Raw genomic sequence first — 24,076 nt, 5'->3', positions numbered from 1 at the left:
GTGGCCTGCCCAGCGAAGCTGATCGAGTGTGGACAGTGCTTCAATACTGGGGATGTTAGCCTGGTCGAGGACACTGATGTTGATGTGTCTGTCCTCCCAGGGGATTTGCAGAATCTTGGTGATATATCTCCAGCGACTTGAGGTGCCGTCTATACATCGTCCATGCCTCAGATCCATAGAGGAGGGTGGGTATTACTGCAGCCCTGTAGACCATGAGCTTGGTGCTAGATTTGGTCTTCAAACACTCTTTTCTTTAGGCGGCCGAAGGCTGCACTGGGAGTGTCAGCCTAGATTTATGTGCTCAAATCTCTGGAGTGGGAGAAGAGTTCCAAATATCCAAACGACCCTTTGTGTGAAGGGTTCAGGAGAGGCAACAGTGTGTAGCTATAGATAGTGCACCAATAGAGTGTGTGGGGGGGGGGGGGGGAGGGAGGCTGAAGCATAGCAGCACACTTACCCCAAAGGAGATGTATGCTCCGAGTACACTGCCAGCGATCGTGGCAAAGCCGCCGGTCATTACCGCATGAATTTCGGACTTGGTCATATCTGACAAATAGGGTCGGATGAGCAGTGGGGCCTCGGTCTGAAAAGAAATGAACATTCCTTCATTGTTATGTTACAGGAACTCTGTCTGGAAAAAGAAACATCCGTCTGCCACATACGCAATAGGTTTCAGAAGGTGGATCGATTTTTATAAACATTCCAGTCATTGGCTTGTTGTTCCTGACTGACCCAGAGACTTGGGAGACTTGCTGTGCGTCCGGGGATAGCAATCGCTGACGCCACCTCAAGTCCTCCTCTTTAGATTTAATTATCTTGTTGGTCTTCTCATCAAAGGCGGGGGAGAGGGGTCGGGATGAGGGAAGGTAGAACGGCTGTCACGTAACTCGAGGAAAAGCTTTGCCTTTCGTCTGCTACCTACCTGTCCCACAAAGATATTGCCAGCGACGCTCAGAGTCTCCGTTGCCGATGTGCCCATCGTCACCTGCATCAACCATGCGATCTGTTAAAACAACACCCAGCACCATTGAGGATTTCACACAGACGACATATTGGGATGAAGTTGGATACAACAATGGTTGATTTCTGTTTAAAGCATCAAAATGGAGGTGGGGTGGCATTAGGTTGGCAGGGTGGCACAGTGTGGTGGCATGGAGCAGTTTGGTGAGGTAGCAAAGATTGGTGGTGTGGCACAGCATGGTGGGATGGCATAGTTTGGTGAGGTGGCAAAGATTGGTGGGGTAGCAAAGGGTGTTGGGCTGGCACAGTGTGGCGGGGTGGCACAGTGTGGTGGGATGGCACAGTGTGGTGGGGTGGCACAGTGTGGCGGGGTGGCACAGTGTGGCGGGGTGGCACAGTGTGGCGGGATGGCACAGTGTGGTGGGGTGGCACAGCGTGGCGGAGCAGCAGGGACAGCTACACGACAGGGTGGTGGGAGATGGACTTTACTTCACATTGTCACCGCGTGCTGACTTCTCACTCTCCGCTGTGCCACCATGAGGAAGTGCTGAATAAAGGCCCCGCACTCCCACATGGGCAATGTCCCAATCATTCCCGTCATATGTGACCTTCCAACATAGTGTCATAGGGTCAGAGGTGGAGCAGGTCATTCCTCAGTGCGTTCACTCATAGAGGATGGTGTGGCTGTGGTAAAACTCTGAGAAATCAGTGGGGCCAGCGTATCAGTACCTTAAATAAGAAGAGAGGGAGGGAATCTCACATTAAATTTAATGAACAAATATAATAAAAGCGTTTCTTATTCTACCTTATTATTCTCAGCCTTAATGAAGGCTGAAGGGTGACTTATCGTGGTCTTTAAGGTTATCAAGGGATTTGATAAGGTTAGACTTGGAGTCCAAACATAAGGGTCATAAATATAAGATCAACACAAATAAATCCAACAGGAGAAATGTCTTTACCCAGAGGGTGGTGAGAATGTGGATCTCGCAGCCCCAGCGGGGGGTTGAAGCGAATAGCAAAGATATACTTGCATTGGAGGCAGTTCAGAGAAGGTTCACTCGGTTGACTCCTGAGATGAAAGGGTTGTCTTATGAAGAAAGGTTGGGCAGATTGGGCCTATACTAATTGGAGTTTAGAAGAATGAGAGGTGATCTTATTGAAACATATAAAATTCTGAGGGGGCTCGACAGGGTAGATGCAGAGAGGATGTTTCCCCTCGTGAGGGAATCTACAACTAGGGGGCATAGTTTCAGAATAAGGGGTCGCCCATTTAAAATGGAAATGAGGAGGAATTTCTTCTCTCAGAGGGTCGTGAATCTTTGGAATTCTCTACCCCAGAGAGCTGTGGAGGCTGGGCCATTGAATATATTTAAGGTGGAGATAGACAGATTTTTGAGCGCTAAGGGAGTCGAGGGTTATGGGGAGCGGGCAGGGAAGTGGAGCTGAGCCCATGATCAGATCAGCCATGATCTTATTGAATGGCGGAGCAGGCTCGAGGGGCCGAATGGCCGACTCCTGCTCCTAATTCTTCTGTTATGCAAACGCAGTTAAGGGGAAGCTAGATAAATACACGAGGGAGATAGGAATAGAAGGATATTCTGATGGGATGAGATGGAGTAAGGGTGGGAGGAGGCTCGTGTGGAGCATAAACTCCGGCACGGACCTGTTTCTGGGCTGTAGATGCGATGTAATTCTCTGTACCTTGATGATCAGCCACTGCATTGCACCGACGTAGTAGAGAATGGACATCACGCAGCTGAAGAAAACCACAATCGGCAATGCCTGTGGACAGAGAGATGGAACATCACCTCAAAGACTGAAGGAACTAATGCAGCGAACTTAGCACGAGGCGAAAGGCAAAAACACATTTATTTCTCCACTGCCAACCACAGGACTGGAGCACGTGACTGAGGCTGACACTCGGATGCGGTGCTGGTGTTAAAAGATGCTATAGAAATGCAAGTCTTTTTTTAGAAGTTTAGCTCTGGTGACAAGCTTTTGACCTGAAGCGCCGATTAAGCCTGAGCTGCTGACTCGGAATTGCAGTCACATGGATTGCAACAGCAACCCTTCTAGTATTTCATTCCGATTCAATCCGATCGGCATTGTTGGTCTCCCTGAGTGAATGATACATCGGTCACGGAACTGGCCGTCTGGATCAGCCGCTCTCAATAGATAACTGGAATTGTTGCGGAAGGTAGATAGCAATTTTTTCATTTATCAGAGCAGCAATATTTAGCTCGTTCTATTTTGCAATACTTTGCAACCCCTGTGCTCGCTGACCTACATTGGCTCCCGGTCCGGTCACGCCTCGATTTCAGAATTCTCATCCATGTGCTCGAATCCCTCCATGGCTCGCCCCTCGCGATCTCTGTAATCTCCTCGTGCCCCACAACCGCGCCCCCCCCCCCGAGATATCTGCGCTCTTCCAATTCTGGCTTCTTGAGCAACCCCGATTATAATCGCTCCACCATTCATGTCTGTGCCTTCTGTTGGCCTCATTACCTCTCTCTGCTCCTTTAAGACGCTCCTTAAAACCTGAAATAAAAACAGGGCATGCTGGAAACAATCAGCAGGTCAGACAGCATCTGTGGAGAGAGAAAGAGAGTTAACGTTTTGGGTCGGTGACCCTTCGTCAGAACGGGAAAAAGTTAGTGATGTGACAGAAAGCAATGAAGATGAAGAAGGCAAAAGAGACAAACGGAAATCCTGTCAGAGAGAAGAGCAGAACTTCTTCAAGGTGGGCTTTCCTGGAAGAGAAGCGGCAGTGAATTAAACATTAATACAAAAGCAAAATATTGCGGATGCTGGAAACAGTACATGTTGGAAACACTTGGCAGGTCAGGCAGGGTCTGTGGAGAGAGAAACACAGTTAACGATTCGGGTCGATGACTGGAAAAAGCTCCTTAAAACCTACGTATTTGTCCCAGCTTTTGGTCATCTGCGCTAATATCAGGGTATGTGGCTTGGTGTCAAATTTTGTCTGATAACGCTGTTGCGAAGTGCCCGGGGACATTTTACTATGTTAAAGGCCCTATAAAAATGCACGGTGTTGTTATTGTTAACATCCCATAAAATCGTTTATTGTAATATCATTGGGATTGGTGGGGGGCACCAAATAAATGATTTTAACCTGATAATTACATCCCAACTATGATTTGGGCAGGAGACCACATTCACCTGAATATCAGAAAGTACAAGACTGACCTGAAAGGCGAAAATGCCATTGATCAATTCGTCACCAAACAGAAAGCTGGATCCTGCTGTTGTATAGTTCAAAAAGGTCTATAAGAAAAAATGAAAGAGGGAAGAATTAGAGCAGGTAACTGTGAGGTTTCTATCTTGAAGTTATCTCAGAGTGCTGTGTAATCCAAGATTGAATGAAATGGAATAGCTTTATTGAGGACTAAAACTTAAACCATATACACCGGCTCACAGCCTCTGCCAACCGACCGTCCTCTGCCCTCTGCACCTCAAACCGTCCGACTAATTGATACAACGTCTGCTACTTTCGCCACTTTAATTCTTTTATTAAAAAGCACAGGCCCAGAAATTGGATCACGTCTGAATCAGACCATGATGCGGTCAACATTCCCACTAATTGTCTTTTTGGGTGCACGGTCCCTTTAAGGTGCTGCTGGCCCATTGATTTACCGCGCTTGTGTGCGTGGTTTGTCCATTATAATGCCGATGAGCAAGCTGGATGGAATCGCTGCATGGCCGTATGGCTTAAAGGAAACATTGGATGCAGTGTACACACCTGTGACCAGTGTATACTCCAGAGACCTGTGTTTAATCTAGAGACCAGTGTACAGAGACCAGTGTGTACAGAGACCAGTGTGTACACCAGGGACCAGTGTGTACTCCAGGGACCAGTGTGTACACCAGGGACCAGTGTGTACACCAGGAACCAGTGTGTACTGCAAGGACCAGTGTGTACACAAGGGACCAGTGTGTACACCAGGAACCAGTGTGTACAGAGACCAGTGCATACTTCAGAGACCAGTGTGTACTCCAGAGATCAGTGTGTACAGAGACCGGTGTGTACTCCAGAGACCAGTGTATACTCCAGAGATCAGTGTGTACTCCAGAGATCAGTGTATACAGAGACCAGTGTGTACTCCAGAGACCAGTGTATACTCCAGACACCAGTGTGTACAGAGACCCAATGTGTACAAAGATCAGTGTGTACTCCAGACCAGTGTGTACAAAGACCAGTGTATACAGAGACCAGTGTGTACTCCAGAAACCAGTTTGTACGCCAGAGACCAGTGTATACTCCAGAGACCAGTGTATACAGAAACCAGTGTGTACTCCAGAGACCAGTGTATACTCCAGAGACCAGTGTGTATAGAGACCGGTGTGTACTCCAGAAACCAGTGTGTACTCCAGAGACCAGTGTATACTCCAGAGACCAGTGTGTACGCCAGAGACCAGTGGGCAATCAAAGTGCAATATTATTTTTAGATGATTTGTTCATTAAAAAGTACATTTTGTGGAGGTTGCATCCTATACTTGCTCACTCCCCGCACGCCCCATCTATATCCTAGCCCCTTGGATCGTACCTGAATCTGCATGCCCAGCCAGTTGAATGCTTGAAAGCCTGGTTCAGTCCTGATGATGAAGATGCCAAGAATAAACTGCAGGCCCAGCCCCATAAACAGCGTTCTCGCAGACACCTTGGTGGCGGGAAACGACAGTTAGCGTACATCATTGGAACAATGGCATAGATCGAAAATATCGCTGCATCACACTCCAACCATATCGGCACACCCTTTGAGGCTTACCCTACTTGTTTGGGGTGAAGTGTGCGGCCAATGTTTGGTGTTCATGTTTTGTGTAGGCTGTTATGAACATTGTTGACCAACCTGGTCATAGAGTCAGAGATTAATAGAATAAAACAACACAGAAGGAGGCCATTCGGCCCATCGAGCATGTGCTGGCTCTTTGAAAGAGCGATCCTCGTAGCCCCACTCCCCTGCTCTTTCCCCCATAGCTCAGCAGATTTTTTCCTTTTCAAGTATTTTGTAAATTCCCTTTTGAAAGTTTCGAAGGAATCTGCTTTCACCAGCCTACCAGGCAGTGCGTTCCAGATCATAACAATTCGCTGCGTTAAAGGGTTTCTCTTCATTTCTTCCCGGTTCTTTTACCAATTACCTTAAATCTGTGCCCTCTGGTTACTGACCTTCCTGCCACTGGAATAGTTTCTCCTGATTTACTCCATCAAAATTGTTATATCTGTGGACTTGTATTTACTCTGTACAGCCACCAGAGGGCTCATGCCCTGGAGCCTCAATGGATCCCATAATCCCTTGGGAGCACAGGTATTTACATAGAAACATAGAAAATAGGTGCAGGAGTAGGCCATTCGGCCCTTCGAACCTACACCACCATTCAATATGATCATGGCTGATCATTCCCTCAGTACCCCTTTCCTGCTTTCGCTACATACCCCTTGATCCCTTTAGCCGTAAGGGCCATATCTAACTCCCTCTTGAATATATCCAATGAACTGGTATCAACAACTCTCTGCGGCAGGAAATTCCACAGATTAACAACTCTCTGAGTGAAGAAGTTTCTCCTCATCTCAGTCCTAAATGGCCTACCCCTTATCCTAAGACTGTGTCCCCTGGTGCTGGACTTCCTAACATCGGGAACAATCTACCCGCATCTAAACTGTCCCATCCCATCAGAATCTTGTATGTTTCTGTGAGATCCCCTCTCATCCTTCTAAACTCCAATGTATAAAGGCCCAGTTGATCCAGTCTCTCCTCATATGTCAGTCCAGCCATCCCAGGAATCAGTCTGGTGAACCTTTGCTGTACTCCCTCAATAGCAAGAACGTCCTTCCTCAGATTAGGAGACCAAAACTGAACACAATATTCCAGGTGAGGCCTCACCAAGGTCCTGTACAACTGCAGTAAGACCTCCCTGCTCCTATACTCAAATCCCCTCGCTATGAAGGCCAACATACCATTTGCCTTCTTCACCGCCTGCTGTACCTGTATGCCAACTTTCAATGACTGATGAACCATGACACCCAGGTCTCATTGCACCTCCCCTTTTCCTAATCTGCCACCATTCAGATAATATTCTGTCTTCACGTTTTTGCCCCCAAAGTGGATAACCTCACATTTATCCACATTATACTGCATCTTCCATGCATTTGCCCACTCACCTAACCTGTCCAAGTCACCCTGCAGCCTCTTAGCGTCCCCCTCACAGCTCACACTGCTTAGTTTAGTGTCATCTGCAAACTTGGAAATAATACACTCAATTCTTTCATCCAAATTATTGATGTATATTGTAAAGAGCTGGGGTCCCAGCACTGAGCCCTGTGGCACTCCACTAGTCACTGCCTGCCATTCTGAAAAGAACCCGTTTATCCCGACTCTCTGCTTCCTGTCTGCCAACCAGTTCTCTATCCACGTCAGTATATTACCCCCAATATCATGTGCTTTGATTTTGTACACCAATCTCTTATGTGGGACCGCGTCAAAAGCCTTTTGAAAGTCCAAATAAACCACATCCAATGGTTCTCCCTTGTCCACTCTACATCCTCAAAAAATTTCAGAAGATTTGTCAAGCATGATTTCCCCTTTATAAATCCATGCCGACTTGGACCAATCCTGTCACTGCTTTCCAAATGCACTGCTATTTCATCCTTAATAATTGATTCCAACATTTTCCCACTACTGATGTCAGGCTAACCGGTCTATAATTACCCGTTTTCTCTCTCCCTGCCTTTTTAAAAAGTGGTGTTACATTAGCCACCCTCCAGTCCATAGGAACTGATCCAGAGTCGATTGGCTGTTGGAAAATGATAACCAATGCACCGATCCACTATTTCTAGGGCCACTTCCTTAAGTACTCTGGGAGGCAGACTATTAGGCCCCGGGGATTTATCGGCCTTCAATCCTATCAATTTCCCTAACACAATTTCCCGCCTAATAAGGATATCCTTCACTTCCTCCTTCTCACTAGACCCTCGGTCCCCTAGTACTTCCAGAAGATTATTTGTGTCTTCCTTCGTGAAGACAGAACCAAAGTATTTGTTCAATTGGTCTGCCACTTCTTTATTCCCCATTATAAATTCACCTGAATCCGACTGCAAGGGACCTACGTTTGTCTTCACTAATCTTTTTCTCTTCATACATCTATAGAAGCTTTTGCAGTCGGTTTTTATGTTGCCGGCAAGCTTCTTCTCGTACTCTATTTTCCCCCTCCTAATTAAACCCTTTGTCCTCCTCTGCTGAATTCTAAGGAGGCTTCACAGGTTGGAGAGGCAATAAAAGACTAAGGTCACACGTTACTTTGAGCTCACAGTGTTCAGTCTGACTCTTTCTCCATACACAACAAAAACCCTCTCACAATTTTGAACAGCTCTATCAAATCTCCTCTTAGCCTTCTCTAAGGAGATCAACTTCTCCAGTCTCTCTGTGTCACTGAAGTCCCTCATCCCCGGTACCATTCTGGCAAATCTCCTCTGCACCTTCGCTAAGGCCTTGACATATTTTCTAAACTACCAATGGCAGCCATCTCTGCGTGTAAGTCCATGATCTGTTCTCGTCGCCAGTTAATGTGTCTCTACTTATCTGTAGACTAACTCCACGAGGCCTAGTGCTGTGCTTGAACTGCTGTGACCTTAGTCTCTTTATTCAAACTGCAGAGCGAAGCAACAATGTGGTGACCAGCCTTTTATACCTGCTGCTGCCTGGGCCTCCCACAGTTGCACCCTCTAGTGGTAGTATGTACAGAGTATACATATATTGACAAGTACGACATCACAAACACACACAGGCTGTAAGATGGCTGTAAGATCCCTAAATTAGCCTGGGTTTTTAATCTGGTTTTTGCCTCTCTCAGGAGATCACATGGCTCCGGTTGGGGTGGAGTGTAGAAGTTTCAGTTTAAGGGGTGTGGCAGTTGTGTGGGGCGGACTGGTTGGGCTGGGTGCTCTTTACCTCTCCGCCATTGTTCATTGTTCATAGGTTTATATGTAACCTTCAGGGCTGCTGACCGAGGGCCGTGGGGCTCTTTGTCGGCCGGCGCGGACACGATGGGCCGAAATGGCCTCCTTCTGCGCTGTAAATTTCTAGGTTTTTATGTTTCCATAACTTCAGGAAGCCCTGTCAGGTGACCTGAACTGCTTATTCTCATAAAACAGCAATGGCTGCAATGACACAGCAGTCCAGTGGGTGGAGTTATATATCCTCCTTAAAGTACGGTGCCTAGAATTGGACACAATACTCCAGCTGAGGTCGAACCAGTGTTTTGTAAAGGTTGAGCAGAACTTCTTTACTTTGGTGCCCAATGCCTCTATGTGCTGTGTCAATCTTCAGTACAGGTGGGAAGCGCTGTGCACAATCTTGCCATTGGCACCGGGCTCGGAGCAGCCTCATCAGCAGTGCTGCTGATGAGGCTTTTTAGGGAGTCGGGATTAATGATTCTCCTGGCCACTCCAAAAATCGACTCCCCGCCTTTCCCAACCAGCTACTGGTTCCATCACCATGCCCCTTTAATTCTTTTATTAAAAAGCACAGGCCCAGAAATTGGATCACACCTGAATCAGACCATGATGTGGTCAATGTTGCCGCTAATTTTCTTCCTGGGTCCCTTTAAGGTGCTGTGTGACCCACTGAATTACTGCGCGTGTGTGCGTGGCTTGTCCATTATAACGCCGATGAACAGGCTGGGCGGAACCTGCAGATCGCTTAAAGGGAACATTGGATGCAGCGTATACAGAGACCAGTGGATGGATTTCCAGTCCGCGATGGTGCGGAGACAAGGGCTTGGCTGTGAAAATTAGCCTCGCTTCGACCGGGGGTTGGGCCTGTGCCGGACAACCCTGCCCGTCCTCCCCCCACCCTGTCCCTGCCCCTTCCCCTTCCCCTTCCCCTGCCCCTGCCCTGCCCCTGCCCCTGCCCCTGCCCCTGCCCCTGTTCTGCCCTGCCCCTGCCCCCGCCCAGCCCCCACCCTGCCCCTGCCCCTGTTCTGCCCTGCCCCTGCCCCTGCCCCTGTTCTGCCCTGCCCCTGCCCCTGCCCCTGTTCTGCCCTGCCCCTGCCCCTGCCCCTGCTCTGCCCTGCCCCTGCCCTGCCTCTGCCCTGCCCCAGCTCTGCCCTGCCCCTGCCCCGCCCTGCCCCTGCCCCCGCTCTGCCCTGCCCCTGCCCCCGCTCTGCCCTGCCCCTGCCCCCACTCTGCCCTGCCCCTGCCCAGCCCTGCCCCTGCCCTGCCACTGCCCTGTCCCTGCCACTGCCCCCACTCTGTCCCCCACTCTGCCCTGCCCCTGCCCTGCCCCTGCCCCCGCTCTGCCCTGCCCCTGCCCTGCCCCTGCCCCCCTCTGCCCGGCCCCTGCCCCTGCCCCTGCCCCGCCCCTGCCCCTGCCCCTGCCCCCGCTCTGCTCTGCCCCTGCCACTGCCCCCGCTCTGCCCTGCCCCTGCCCTGCCCCCGCTCTGCCCTGCCCCTGCCCCTGCCGTGCCCCCACTCTGCCCTGCCCCTGCCCTGCCCCCGCTCTGCCCTGCCCCTGCCCTGCCCCTGCCCTGCCCCCGCTCTGCCCTACCCCTGCCCCCGCCCTGCCCCTGCCCCCCCTCTGCCCTGCCCCTGACCCTGCCCCTGCCCTGCTCCTGCCCTGCCCCTGCCCCTGACCTTGCCCCTGACCCTGACCCTGCCCTGCCCCTGCCCCTGCCCCTGCTCTGTCTGCCCCCGCCCTGCCCCTGCCCCCGCTCTGCCCTGCCCCTGACCCTGACCTTGCCCCTGCCCCTGCCCTGACCCTGACCCTGACCCTGACCCTGATCCTGCCCCCGCTCTGCCCCTGCCCCAGACCCTGCCCTGCCCCTGACCCTGACCCTGACCCTGCCCCCGCCCTGCCCCTGTCCCTGCCCTGCCCCTGCCCCTGCCCCTGCCCCCCCACGCTTTGGGCGAGAGTTGGTAAATGGGCCTTCACGGCCTCCTGACCTGGTAGCCTCCCCCACCATCCCATGCCCGCCCCACACCCCCGATTTTGTCGTCACAGGGCCTCGTCCGATCGGCTCGCGTCTGGTGGAGGTTTGGTGAGGCCACTCACCGCCGTTGGCCTTTTGGAGAAAATAAAGAGCAGGATGATGAGCAGGCAGAATCCTCCGAAGGAGATCAGCTGCTCCGGCCTCTCTGCTGTGTCGATGGCAAGCCAGGCGACCAACCCCGCCAAGGCCAGAAAGACAAGGATCCTGGTAGAAAGAAACAGGAGCAAAATAAACATTCGTTAGCCCATTTATTTATTTTAAATCATTTTGTTTAACAACCTATGACATTGGGATGAGGGTCGAGCCTGTTTTGGAGAGTGCACCAATTTTAGAGTGAAGTGCTTTATAATTTAGAGCGTTTCATTCCCTGAGGCAGTCCCCCGGAGTCAGGGATGACTTGCTTCTACACTAATATGAGTTCTAAGGTGACCAATGAGACCAATGCGGGCCAGGTCCCAAACTTCATTTTAAAGGGTGGAAGATGCCCGTGCGTGAATTCTTTTAACGTGGGCTGGCCGTTACACACCAGCCACCACATTTCATTATGGTGTCAGCCAGTGTGTAGCACTCTCTGAGTGAGAAGGTTTGTGGGTTCAAGTCCCACTCCAGGGACTTGAGCACAAATATCTAGGCCGATGCTGCTGTAACATACTGAGGAGTGCTGCACTGTCGGAGGTGCCGTCTTTCGGATGAGACGTTAAACCGAGGCCCCGTCTGCTCTCTCAGGTGGACGTGAGAGCTGTGGAAGCCGGGACATTGAATAAATTTAACACAGTTTCTTAACCGATAAGGGAATAAGGGTTATGGGGAGCGGGCAGGGAAGTGGAGCTGAGTCCATGATCGGATCAGTCATGTTTTTATTAAATGGCGGAGCAGGCTCGAGGGGCCGTATGGCCGACTTTTGCTCCTATTTCTTATGTTCTTATGGCACTATTTCGACGAAGAGCAGGGGAGTTCGCCCTGGTGTCCTGGCCAATATTTACCTTCAATCAACATAACAAAAAAAAACAGATTATCTGGTCGTTATCACATTGCTTGTGGGAGCTTGCTCTTTCAATATGTTCCTCCAAGATGTTTGCCGTTTTTTTTAAATTAGATTAATGGCAAGGAAACTTATCGTGGCCAATATTTATCCCTTAACCAAAATCACTAAAAGAAAACAGACTATCTTTATTGGCTGTAAAGCACTTTGGGATGACCTGATGCAATGAGAGGTGCTGTACAAATGCACGTTCCTTCTTTAAATCGCCCTGTGGGAGCAAAGCGAATCCGACCAGACCAATATCGAACACCAGAGGGCACACAGGAAGAGCGGCTTTAGTGTGCAGACCGAGTTGAATGATGTGACTCACCATTTAAACCACTTGGAGTGCTTCTGGAGGAAGGATGTCACAGGGGTGAAGAGGTCAACAATCCGTTTTCCCAGATGCTTTTTTATGAGATCATAAATGACGAAGAAAGCAACCACACAGGTCATTATGAGGAGAGCGAGGGCCCGTTGAAAGTCGAGCACACAGGCGGTGATGAGGAATGCCAAAAAGCCTGGGCGGGAGAGAAACAAATAAACCATTTGAGGATTTTAGCTTCATTTTTCTTAGGCGTAAAATGACAAAGAGACATTAATAGATTAAGTGAATTGGGCAAAACTGTGGCACATGGATTTCAATGCAGATAAGTGTGAGGTCATCCACTTTGGACCAATAAAAGGATAGAACAGAGTACTTTCTAACTGGTGAATAGCTAGAAACAGTGGAGGTCCAAAGAGACTTGGGGGACAAGGTACATCTGTCATTCAAACGTCATGGACGGGTACAGAGAATAATCAAAGAGGCTAATGGAATGCTGGCCTTTATATCTAGAGGACTAGAGTACAAGGGGGTAGAAGTTATGCTGCAGCTGTACAAAGCCCTGGTTACACCACACCTAGAGCACTGGGAGCAGTTCTGGGCACCACACCTTCGGGAGGATATATCGGTCTTGGAGGGAGTGCAGCATAGGTTTACCAGAATGATACCTGAACTGCTCGGGGCTGGATTTTTCGTTCTGCTCATTTCGGGGCGGTAATGGCGGCAGGGGGATACAGTTACCGTCCGGGAGCAGTTTGTGCCTCAGCAAAATTCATCAGTGATACCGCTGTCTCCCCCGGGCAACAATGTCCTGGTGCCCCGTTAGCGCCCCCTGGAGGCACTAACTGGGCTATAAAAAGGGGCAATTTCGTGCCTAGGGAATATATGACGAGTCTACTCAATCTCTCCTCATAGGGCAATCCCCTCATCCCAGGAATCAGTCTGGTGAACCTTTGTTGCACTCCCTCTAAGGCAAGGATATCCTTCATTGGGTAAGGAGACCAACACTGTTCACACTGACCAAAACTGAATGTTAAGACTGCCCCAAATTATAGCTGGCAAGAAAGGGAAATCACCTCATTAGTGGCAGGAGGATTTAAACCCAGGTCCCAGAGGAGAAGATAAATGGTAAACTGCCACCCAGTGCCCTCCATTAAAAACTTTTACCTGCAATGACGATGCCCAAGATGACATGTTTGATTACAGCGGCGTGGGCTTTGTATGCCAACTTTGCTCCTGAGACAGACTGAGATATTTTGCTGAAAAAGAGAAACATAAATATTTCAACTCATCGCTCAGAGTAAGGATTTCCAGGTTATTCCATGAGCTCTTTTCCCCAGACCAGGTATAACATAGCCAATTGCTGAGTAAAGCTCCATCTACCCTGCCCAACACAGTGCCTGAGAGCTCAGCCTCACAAGAGCGCCTCCTGCTGTACAGGTGTGAAATCTTTCTCTGCCAGTTCAGTTCCGAACGCAAGCAATGATGTTAATCGAGCGCGCCAAGGTGACTTCTGGCGGAATAGTGGTGACATCGTCTAAGGCAGTCCCTCAGAATCAAGGAAGACTTGCTTCCACTCTAAAAATGAGTCCTTAGGTGACTGTACAGTCCAATTGCAGTCTCTGCCACAGGTGGGACAGACAGTAGTTGAAGGAAAGGATGGGTGGGGAGTCTGGTTTGCCGCATGCTCCTTCTGCTGCCTGCGCTTGTTTTCTGCATGTTCTCGGCGACGAGACTCGAGGTGCTCAGCGCCCTCCCTGATGCACTTTCTCCACTTTGGGCGGTCTTTGGCCAGGAACTCCCAGGTGTCGGTGGGGATGTTGCATTTTATCAAGGAGGCTTTGAGGGTGTCCTTGTAACGTTTCCTCTGCCCACCTTGGGCTCATAAGAACATAAGAACATAAGAAATAGGAACAGGAGTAGGCCATACGGCCCTTCGAACCTGCTCCGCCATTCAATAAGATCGTGGCTGATCTGATCATGGACTCAGCTCCACTTCCCTGCCCGCTTCCCATAACCCCTTATCCCCTTATTGTTTAAGAAACTGTCTATTTCGATCTTAAATTTATTCAATGTCCCAGCTTTCACAGCTCTCTGAGGCAGCAAATTCCACAGATTTACAACCCTCTGAGACAAGAAATTTCTCATCTCAGTTTTAAATGGGCGGCCCCTTATTCTAATATCATGCCCCCTAGTTCTAGTCTCCCCCATCAGTGGAAACATCCTCTCTGCAGCCACCTTGTCAAGCTCCCTCATAATCTCACACGTTTCGATCAGATCACCTCTCATTCTTCTGAATTCCAATGAGTAGAGGTCCAACCTACTCAACCTTTCCTCATAAGTCAGCCCCCTCATCCCCGGAATCAACCGAGTGAACTGTCTCTGAACTGCCTCCAAAGCAAGTATATCCTTTCGTAAATATGGAAACCAAAACTGTCCGCAGTGACCTCATCAATACCTTATATAGCTGTAGCAAGACTTCCCTGCTTTTATACTCCATCCCCTTTGCAATAAAGGCCAAGATACCTTTGGCCTTCCTGATCACTTGCTGTACCTGCATACTATCCTTTTGTGTTTCATGCACAAGTACCCCCAGGTCCCGCTGCACTGTGGCATTTTGCAATCTTTCTCCATTTAAATAATAACTTGCTCTTTGATTTTTTCTGCCAAAGTGCATGACCTCAAACTTTCCAACATTATACTCCATCTGCCCAAATTTTTGCCCACTCACTTAGCCTGTCTGTGTCTTTTTGCAGATATTTTGTGTCCTCTTCACACATTGCTTTTCCTCCCATCTTTGAATCGTCAGCAAAATTGGCTATGTTACACTCAATGCCTTATTTCAAGTCGTTAATATAGATTGTAAATAGTTGGTTTCCCAGCACTGATCCCTGCAGCACCCCACAAGTTGTTGGTACAGCTATAGTCTCCGAGAATCCCCAGCCATTCGAGAAAGCACTTACTGTAATTTTGATAGAACTGCACCAGAATGGCCAGTAACTAAGTCTGGACCTAGTGAGTCCGTGCAGCACCCATGCAGTGCTACCACAGAACATTCATAGTTATCAACAGGACCTCCAGCGCCTAATTACTTAATGTCCTTGACCAGGCCAACAGCCCCAGCATCGAAGCTTGCCGTGTAGGAGTTCCGAGTAGAGCGCTTGCTTTGGGAGTCTTGTGTCAGGCATGCGAACAATGTGGCCTGCCCAGCGGAGCTGATCAAGTGTGGTCAGTGCTTCGATGCTGGGTATGTTGGCCAGGTTGAGGCCGCTGAGTAATCAGCCGCTGGAGATCCTGTTGATAACGATGAATGTTCTGTGATAGCACTGCATGCGTGCTGCACGGACTCACTGGGTCCAGTCTTAGTTACTGGCCAATCTGGTGCAATCCTGTCAAAGTTACAGTAAGAGCACTCTCGAATGGCTGGGGATTCTCGGAGACAATAGCTGTACCAACAACCAAATACAAACAAGCTGGTGCCACTTTATAAAGTTGTTGGGAAGTCTCCAATTCATTTGAAGCATTTCCCTTTTTTTCCCCTGTGAAGTATTTTGGTGCATTTTTTGAATGTTAAAGGTACTGTAACAACACAGGTTACACCCAGCAACTACAGGCTGGTCAGTGTAACCTCGGCATGGGGAAGCTTTTAGAAACAATAATCAGGGTCAAAATTAACAGACACTTGGAGAAGTGTGGTTTAATTAAGGAAACCCAGCACGGATTTGTTAAAGGCAAATCGTGTTTAACCAACTTGATTGAGTTTTTTGATGAGGTAACAGAGAGGGTTGATGAGGGTAATGTGGTTGATGTGGGATACATGGATTTCCAAAAGGCGTTCGACAAAGTGCCACAAAATAGGCTTGCCAGAAAAATTGAAGCCCGTGGAATAAAAGGGACAGTGGCAGCTGGGGAATCAAGAAAGAGGGGACGTAATCCTAAAATGCAATCTTGGCCGTTCAGGGGTGAAATCAGGAAACACTCTTTCACATAACAGGGAGTGTAAACCTGGAACTCTCCTCCCCTAAAGGCTATGTGAATGCTGGGACAATTGGAGCTTTCAAAATGGAGCTAGATAGGGGCCGAAATCTCCCCATGCCCAGTTTGGAACCCATAATTTGAATCACACGAAAGTTTAGCGCCGTGGCGGGAAGTGCCGGCCCTGGAGTGAAATTGGCCTCTTAGAGGCAAAAAAAAATGTGGGGGCGGTAATCGAACGTTCGCGGGGCACTGATATCCCGCATCACGCTGATGCGTTATTTTAAAGGAGAGGGCCGCTGCGAAATCTGCAGCCCACTCGGCCCGACGGAAAAAAGTTGGTGTCCGCCACGCGACCACCTCCCCTTTAAGAGCTGGCGGGGCGCCCCAGCCACCACAGCTCCTCGCACCGAGAATCTGTCGGTGGCATCGCCCCCTCGCCGACCTCGCAAAGGGGTCGCCACGCACGGCGATGATGCCGGTACATTAACGGCGGGTGGGAGTGGCGGCGGCAAACCACTTTCCACGCTCTGAGGCCCGGGGACAATTCCGGGGGGTGAGCGTTCTGGACACCGAGCCCGTGCGCTCCTGCACCTGCGCTCTATTAGCACCTCCCAGGCCTTTCCCAGAGGGGCAATTTCGGCCCCACAGAGCTCTGTTCGGTCAGGGTGTCAAGAGAGATGGAGCTAAGGCAGGAAGATGGAGTTACGGTGCAGATCAGCCGTGACCTAATCGAATGGTGAAGGAGGCTCGAGGGAGTGAATGGCCTCCTCCTAATCCTCAGGTCAGGTTCCTATATTCCCTTTGGAAACAAACAGGTGAAGCCACGCTGATGTGTGAGGGAGACAATTCAGAATTCCTTGTGATCTGTACCTCAGAAACTTAGGATTCCTTTTCCTTTCCGAAGGTTGGGGCAGTGGGTCACCTGGGGGTTTGTAAAATGCACCGTCCTACAGAGAAAGGGGACAAATAACAGGAATCGGATAGAATTAGCTAGCTCACTCTGACTAAAGTGGATCCAACATATTCAAAGGACACTGAAAATGCTTACCTCCATTTCAAATCCGGAGTTTTCCATACTGTAGTCGTGCTTCTTATCACTTAAAGAATTTGTATCGTCCAGTTCTAAGATTCACGTTGGCATATATAAAAAAAAAGAGTTCAATAATTAAAGGAGTATAGTCACATAACAGAATAACAGAACATGAGGTTAAGAATAATGAAAGGTCATTGAATTCATAACCTCTTGACCTCTGAACCAGCCAATTAAGGATAAATTGTTTCTGAACACTTTGCCTATTTTTAGCCCCCATTGGGACAACCCTGTTTAGCATTGTAAATCATCTTTTAAACCCGTAACTCCCATTGTGATCTTGTTCCTATACTACAGTTAAAGAGGTTGTATCTCTCCTTAGCCCATCACCATCTAGCATAGACCTACCCAACCAAGGGACGTCCCAGCATCTTCAAATGGTGCCCAGATCTTTATCGACGCAAGTCCCACCGGCACATGCGTGTGATCACTCTCTTGAACGTTATCTTATCGTTCCCCTCAGCCTTCCTTATGTTTCTGCGACGCTTTGCCCAATTTACCCCCCCTCCCCGCGCATTGCTCAGCTTGCTGCAGCTCAGTGGGCAGCACGCTCGCCTCTGAGTCAGAAGGTCATGGGTTCGAGTCCCACTCCAGGAACTTGAGCACTTAAAAAAAAATCTAGGCTAACACCCCCAGGGGAGTGCTGCACTGTCAGAGGTGCCGCCTTTCAGATGAGACCATTAAACCGAGTCCCCGCCTGCTCTCTCAGGTGGACATAAAAGATCCCATGGCATGAGTTATCCCCAGTGTCCTGGCCAATATTTATTCCTTAATCAACATCACAAAAACAGATTATCTGGCAATTATCACATTGCTGATTGTGGGAGCTTGCTGTGCGCAAGTTGACTGCTGCATTTCCCATGTTACAACAGTGACTACACTCCAAAAGTACTTCATTGGCTGTAAAGCACTTTGAGACGTGAAAGGCGCTATATAAATGCATGTATTTCTTTCTCCTTCTTTAGGACACTCCTTCAAACCTACCTATTTGGCCAAGCCTTTGGCCACCTGATCGAATAGCTCCTTATGTGGCTCAGTGTCAAATTTTGTGAAAACTCTCCTGTGGAGGGCTTTGGGATGTTTTACTACATTAAATAAATACAAGTTATTGTTGATCAGGAAAATAAATTTCATTAGAAACTAGTAGGTATGAAGTGAAGATGTTTTAACTGCTGGTATTACAGGAAGAATACTCGCAGTCTGTAGTGTGGAATAGTTCTCATTATTAATGTCATGGTAATGCAAGAAAATCCAGTCATTTTTATGTGGTCACTGGGGGGGTGTATATCTCACCATAACTTGTCTCCCCATTCATATTTAAGGTCAAGTTGTGTCACTGTCTGCCAGCCATCCTGCACCTATTTGTTTAAAAAGATGTTTTTTTTTTTGTCGACTACCTATGCCACCCGTTCACAGAACTGGAGCTAACTTGATGATTGTTTAGCAAATCTTGACGTGTTCGACAACTCCATTATTGTCTATTTGAAGAATTAGAAAGTTGTATCTGAAAGTCGGGTTTCGTTTTTAACGCATGATTCCAGATCGTTTCACTTTGTGTCAGCCGTGGCTCAGTGGGCAGCACTCTCACCTCTCGGTGGTCGTGAAAGCCTGGTAAAATGCTTGGCATAATTGCACTGCCGGTTCATGGCTATAGGGCTGTGTATTTACCGAGCAGGTATTTGGTGAGCAGAGCTGAGGTCACTCGGTACAACGGAGGGACCTGCCAGTCTCTTATTGTGATAAGACAGTGACGACCCATTCTCTTTGCAGCATAATCACACACAAGTTTGAGCGCCCCCCCAGGGGTGACCCAGGGTATTTTCGTGGAGGCAGGAAGCACGCCCCTGCCCCTCTTGGCTTCTCAAAAAGAAAAAAAGAAAAACAAATATTTGGGGCCTTTCATTGAGCCCCTCCCTATCTCTGTAATCCCCTCCAGCCCCACAACCCCTCCGAGATATCTGCACTCCTCTAATTCTGCCCTCCTGAGCATCCTTATTATAATCACTCAACCATTGGTGGCCGTGCCTTCTGTTGCCTGGGCTCCAAGCTCTGGAACTCCCTCTCTAAACCTCTCCACCTCTCTACCTCTCTTTCCTCTTTCAAGACGTTCCTTAAAACCTACCTCTTTGACCAAGCTTTTGGTCACCTGTGCTAATTTCTACTTGATACGTCCTTACTACACAGTATAAATGCACACGAGGCCCATGCTTGAGAGAAGGTCAGTCTGTGACCTGTCATTTATTCCTGAGCACTGGTGGGTGGAGCTTCCCCTTTTATGCCTGAAGGTCCAGGTTAGGAGTGTCTCCCACCTAGTGGTCAGTGTTCTCACGGTGTACAACTTAGGTCAAGTTTATACATGGCTTACAATGCTGATTGAATACATGACATCACCTCCCCCCCCAAAGTCTTATTGGGATCACAGGTTGAGTCTCTCTGGTGGTTTACGCTCCCTTGTAGAGCGCCTGAGTTGGGGCTCCGGTTGTTGGGCGCTGGCCTGAGTTTGCAGTGCCTCAGGCCTGTCCGGACTGCCCACAGTGACTGGGCTCTCCTCCCTTTGGTTCCGGTGTTCGGTCACCTATGGTGGAGTGAACTCTATATCGTGTTCTTCCTCTGCTTCTTCTATGGGGTTGCTGAACCTCCTTTTTGTTTGATCCACATGTTTGCGGCAGATTTGTCCATTGGTAAGTTTAACTACCAGAATCCTATTTCCCTTTTTGGCAACCACAGTGCCTGCGAGCCATTTGGGCCCTGCAGCGTAGTTGAGGACAAAAACAGGATCATTTACATCAATACATCGCGCCCTCGCATTCCTGTCATGGTAGTGATATTGTGACTGGCGCCTGCTCTCGACAATTTTTTTCATGGTGGGGTGTATAAGGGATAATCGGGTTTTGAGCGTCCTTTTCATTAGTAGCTCTGCGGGTGGAACCCCTGTGAGCGAGTGTGGTCGGGATCTATAGGCCAACAGGAGGCGTGATAAGCGGCTTTGTAGGGAACCCCCTTGGATTCTGAGCATCCCCTGTTTGATTATCTGCACTGCTCGTTCTGCCTGGACGTTTGAGGCTGGCTTGAACGGTGCCGTTCTAACATGGTTAATTCCATTGCCTGCCATGAAGTCCTGGAATTCAGTGCTTGTGAAGCACGGGCCATTGTCGCTGACCAAGATGTCCGGTAGACCGTGGGCGGCGAACATTGCCTGTAGACTTTCTACCGTGGCAGAGGATGTGCTTGAATTTAAAACGTCACACTCGATCCATTTGGAGTAGGCGTCTACTACATCCAAAAACATTTTCCCCATGAAAGGACCTGCGTAGTCCACATGGATGCGTGACCAAGGCTTGGCGGGCCATGACCAGGGGCTAAGGGGGGCTTCCCTGGGCGCATGGCCTAGCTGGGCACACGTGTTGCACCTGCGAACACAAAGTTCCAGATCTGCGTCTATCCCTGGCCACCAAACGTGTGACCTGGCAATTGCCTTCATCGTGACAATGCCCGGGTGCCCATTGTGGAGTTTTCTGATGAACACCTCTCTACCCATCTGGGGCATGACTACGCGATTTCCCCACAGTAGGCAATCGGCCTGAATCGAGAGTTCATCCTTGCGCCTGTGAAATGGTTTAAATTTCTCAGGGCATGCCCTGTACGTGGCTGCCCAGTCCCCATTCAGGACACATTTCTTGACTAGAGACAATAGCGGGTCTCTATTTGTCCAGACTTTAATCTAACGGGCTGTCACGGGTGAGCCTTCGCTTCCGAAAGCTTCAACAGCCATGACCATCTCAGCACCATGCTCGGTAGCCCCCTCAGTGGTGGCTAGTGGGAGCCTGCTGAGTGCATCGGCGCAGTTTTCGGTGTCCGGTCTGTGCCAAATTGTGTAGTCATAGGCAGCTAACGTGAGTGCCCACCTCTGTATGCGGGCCGATGCGTTTGCATTTATGGCCTTGTTGTCGGCCAAAAGGGACGTTAGGGGTTTGTGATCTGTCTCCAGCTCAAATTTCCTGCCAAACAGGTACTGGTGCATTTTCTTTACCTCATATACACATGCGAGCGCCTCCTTTTCTACCATCCCGTAGCCCCTTTCTGCCTGGGACAGACTCCTGGAGGCATAAGCTACTGGCTGTAACTGACCCTTGGCATTGACATGCTGCAACACACACCCGACACCATAGGACGACGCATCGCACGTTAACACAAGTTTCTTACATGGGTCATATAGCGTTAACAGATTGTTGGAACATAACAAATTGCGTGCTTTATTAAAAGCCCTTTCCTGGCTGTCCCCCCAGACCCATTTGCGACCTTTGCGTAGGAGCACGTGTAGCGGCTCTAGCAGCGTGCTCACTTTGGGAAGAAAGTTACCAAAATAGTTCAGGAGCCCCAGGAATGAATGCAGCTCCGTCGTGTTACGGGGTCTGGGTGCTCTCTGGATCGCTTCCGTCTTGGATGCAGTAGGGCTGATCCCGTCTGCTGCTACCCTCATCCCCAGGAATTCTACCTCTGGAGCTAGGAAGACGCACTCGCCTTTTTCAGTCGCAGACCTACCCGGTCCAGTCTGCGTAGCACCTCCTCCAGGTTGTGGAGGTGTTCTTCAGTATCGTAACCCGTAATGAGGATGTCGTCCTGAAAAACCACCTTCCCTGGAATCGACTTGAGGAGGCTTTCCATATTTCGTTGGAAGATCGCGGCGACCGAGCGAATCCCGAACGGACATCTGTTGTACTCAAATAACTCCTTGTGTGTTGTGATGGTGGTCAGCTTCTTCGACTCACTCGCCAGCTCCTGGGTCATGTAAACTGAGGTCAGGTCCAATTTTGAAAAAAGTTTGCCACCGGATAGCGTCGCAAAGATGTCCTCCGCTCTCGGTAGCGGCTACTGGTCTTGCAGTGACACCCGATTGATGGTGCCTTGTAATCGCCACATATCCTGACCGACCCATCCGCCTTGAGCACCGGCACGATCGGGCTCGCCCAGTCACTGAATTTGACCGGCGAGATGATGCCTTCCCTCAACAGGCGGTCCAATTCGCCTTCTATCTTTTCCCGCATCACGTACGGCACCGCTCTGGCCTTGTGGTGTACTGGTCTGGCGTCCGGGTTTATGTGAATCACTACCTTGGCCCCCATGAAAGTGCCAATGCCGGGTTGAAATAATGAGTCAAATTTGTCCAGGACCTGTGAGCATGATACTCGCTTCACAGAGGAAATTGCATTGACATCGCCCCATTTCCAGTTCATGACAGCAAGCCAACTCTTCCCCAGAAGTGCAGAACCGTCCCCTGGGACAATCCAGAGTGGCAACCTGTTCTCCGAATCTTTGTGGGTCACGACTACCGTGGCGCTGCCTAACACTGGAATGATCTGCTTTGTGTAAGTCCGTAGCTATGCGTCAATCGGCGATAATTTTGGCCTCCTGGCCTTGGATGCCCACAACTTTTCGAACTGTTTGATACCCATCAGGGACTGGCTGGCACCCGTGTCTAACTCCATTGATACTGGGATGCCATTGAGGAGCACTTTCATCATTATCGGTGGCGTTCTGGTGTATGAACTGTATACGTGCTCCACATTAACTCGCTGAACTTCAGCTTCCAGCGATTTCCCCCAGTGTCCATTTCTGCAATTTCTGCAGGTATTTTGCTCATCTCTGCAAACTCCGGCTGAATGTATGCCTCCACGCCTCCAGCATGAGTTGCGGTTTGAAACAAAAGGTCCCTTGCCAGTCGATCGTCCCTGACTGCCCCTGTTATTGTCCTTGAATGCACCATTAACAGGTGTTGATGGCCCCATTACTGGCCGCATTGTCCCTTGCAATGGCGTGAATCGCTGTTCAGCTTGCCATTGTCTCTGTCGAACTCCCCCTCTGGGTTCGACTACATGTTGGGGCATGCCTGACTGCCCTTGTCTGCCTGGAGAACTGTGTGCTGCTTTAACAATGTTGAATCTATGTCCCAACCATTCCTTAACACAGTACCTCTCGTCTGTTCTGCTAGTGGCCATGCTCGCGTGGTTTAAATCCCAGTTTCTCGTCGCCATTGATACGTCCTTACTACACAGTATAAATGCACACGAGGCCCATGCTTGAGAGAAGGTCAGTCTGTGACCTGTCCTTTATTCCTTCGCACTCAAGTGATGAAGGTGGGTGGAGCTTCCCCTTTTATACCTGAAGGTCCAGGTTAGGAGTGTCTCCCACCTAGTGGTCAGTGTTCTCACGGTGTACAACTTAGGTCAGTTTATACATGGGTTACAATGCTGGTTGAATACATGACACTACTTATGTGGCTTGGTGTCAAACTTCTATCGCATAATACTCCTGTGAAGCGCCTTGGGACGTTTCACTATGTTAAAGGCGCTATATAAATACACATTATTATTGCTGAGTGTTCCCTTTAAGAACTGCATATTAGGGCTACTCAATGCCTGGCACCAATGGGTAGGGAACGCCGCCCACTTGTACCTACAAATTGCAAAGAGGTAAAGGACTCTGATTTGCATATTTAAAGAGCCCTCCCCTCCCCCCATTCTGCAACAAGTGGACATGCTGTTCGCCCATTTAGAGACCCAACTGAAAATGACACGAGGAGGGTGGTTGGACTTTGGCATCAATGGGGAAGCCGAGGTGCCCCCACCCCCACCCCCCACACCCCACATCCCCCCCCGCCACAATCTTCAACTGCCAGACACCTTTTTTTGGGGGGCAAAAA

General features: G+C 49.5%; 2 protein-coding genes across 2 annotated transcripts in view; one reads left to right on the top strand and one right to left on the bottom strand.

The window, feature by feature from the left end:
- The window catches only part of slc28a1 (solute carrier family 28 member 1), a 43,758-nt gene extending 24,736 nt beyond the window's left edge, over window positions 1-19,022 (bottom strand). Inside the window, exons 1-11 of the mRNA XM_070864788.1 lie at window positions 18,965-19,022; window positions 17,335-17,408; window positions 17,157-17,233; window positions 13,476-13,567; window positions 12,315-12,504; window positions 11,025-11,166; window positions 5,526-5,639; window positions 4,168-4,245; window positions 2,662-2,742; window positions 923-1,003; window positions 458-583 (exon numbers count right to left, since the gene is read on the bottom strand). Coding sequence (XP_070720889.1) covers window positions 458-583; window positions 923-1,003; window positions 2,662-2,742; window positions 4,168-4,245; window positions 5,526-5,639; window positions 11,025-11,166; window positions 12,315-12,504; window positions 13,476-13,567; window positions 17,157-17,233; window positions 17,335-17,408; window positions 18,965-19,022 — 1,113 coding nt within the window. The remainder of the gene's footprint in view (window positions 1-457; window positions 584-922; window positions 1,004-2,661; window positions 2,743-4,167; window positions 4,246-5,525; window positions 5,640-11,024; window positions 11,167-12,314; window positions 12,505-13,475; window positions 13,568-17,156; window positions 17,234-17,334; window positions 17,409-18,964) is intronic.
- alpk3a (alpha-kinase 3a) overlaps window positions 1-24,076 on the top strand; it is a 212,603-nt gene that overhangs the window by 146,701 nt on the left and 41,826 nt on the right. The gene's annotated exons all lie outside the window — the stretch shown is intronic.

Source organism: Pristiophorus japonicus, chromosome 21, assembly GCF_044704955.1.
Source record: "Pristiophorus japonicus isolate sPriJap1 chromosome 21, sPriJap1.hap1, whole genome shotgun sequence".
Classification (NCBI taxonomy): domain Eukaryota; kingdom Metazoa; phylum Chordata; class Chondrichthyes; family Pristiophoridae; genus Pristiophorus; species Pristiophorus japonicus.
This window is presented reverse-complemented; position numbering and strand designations above follow the sequence as displayed.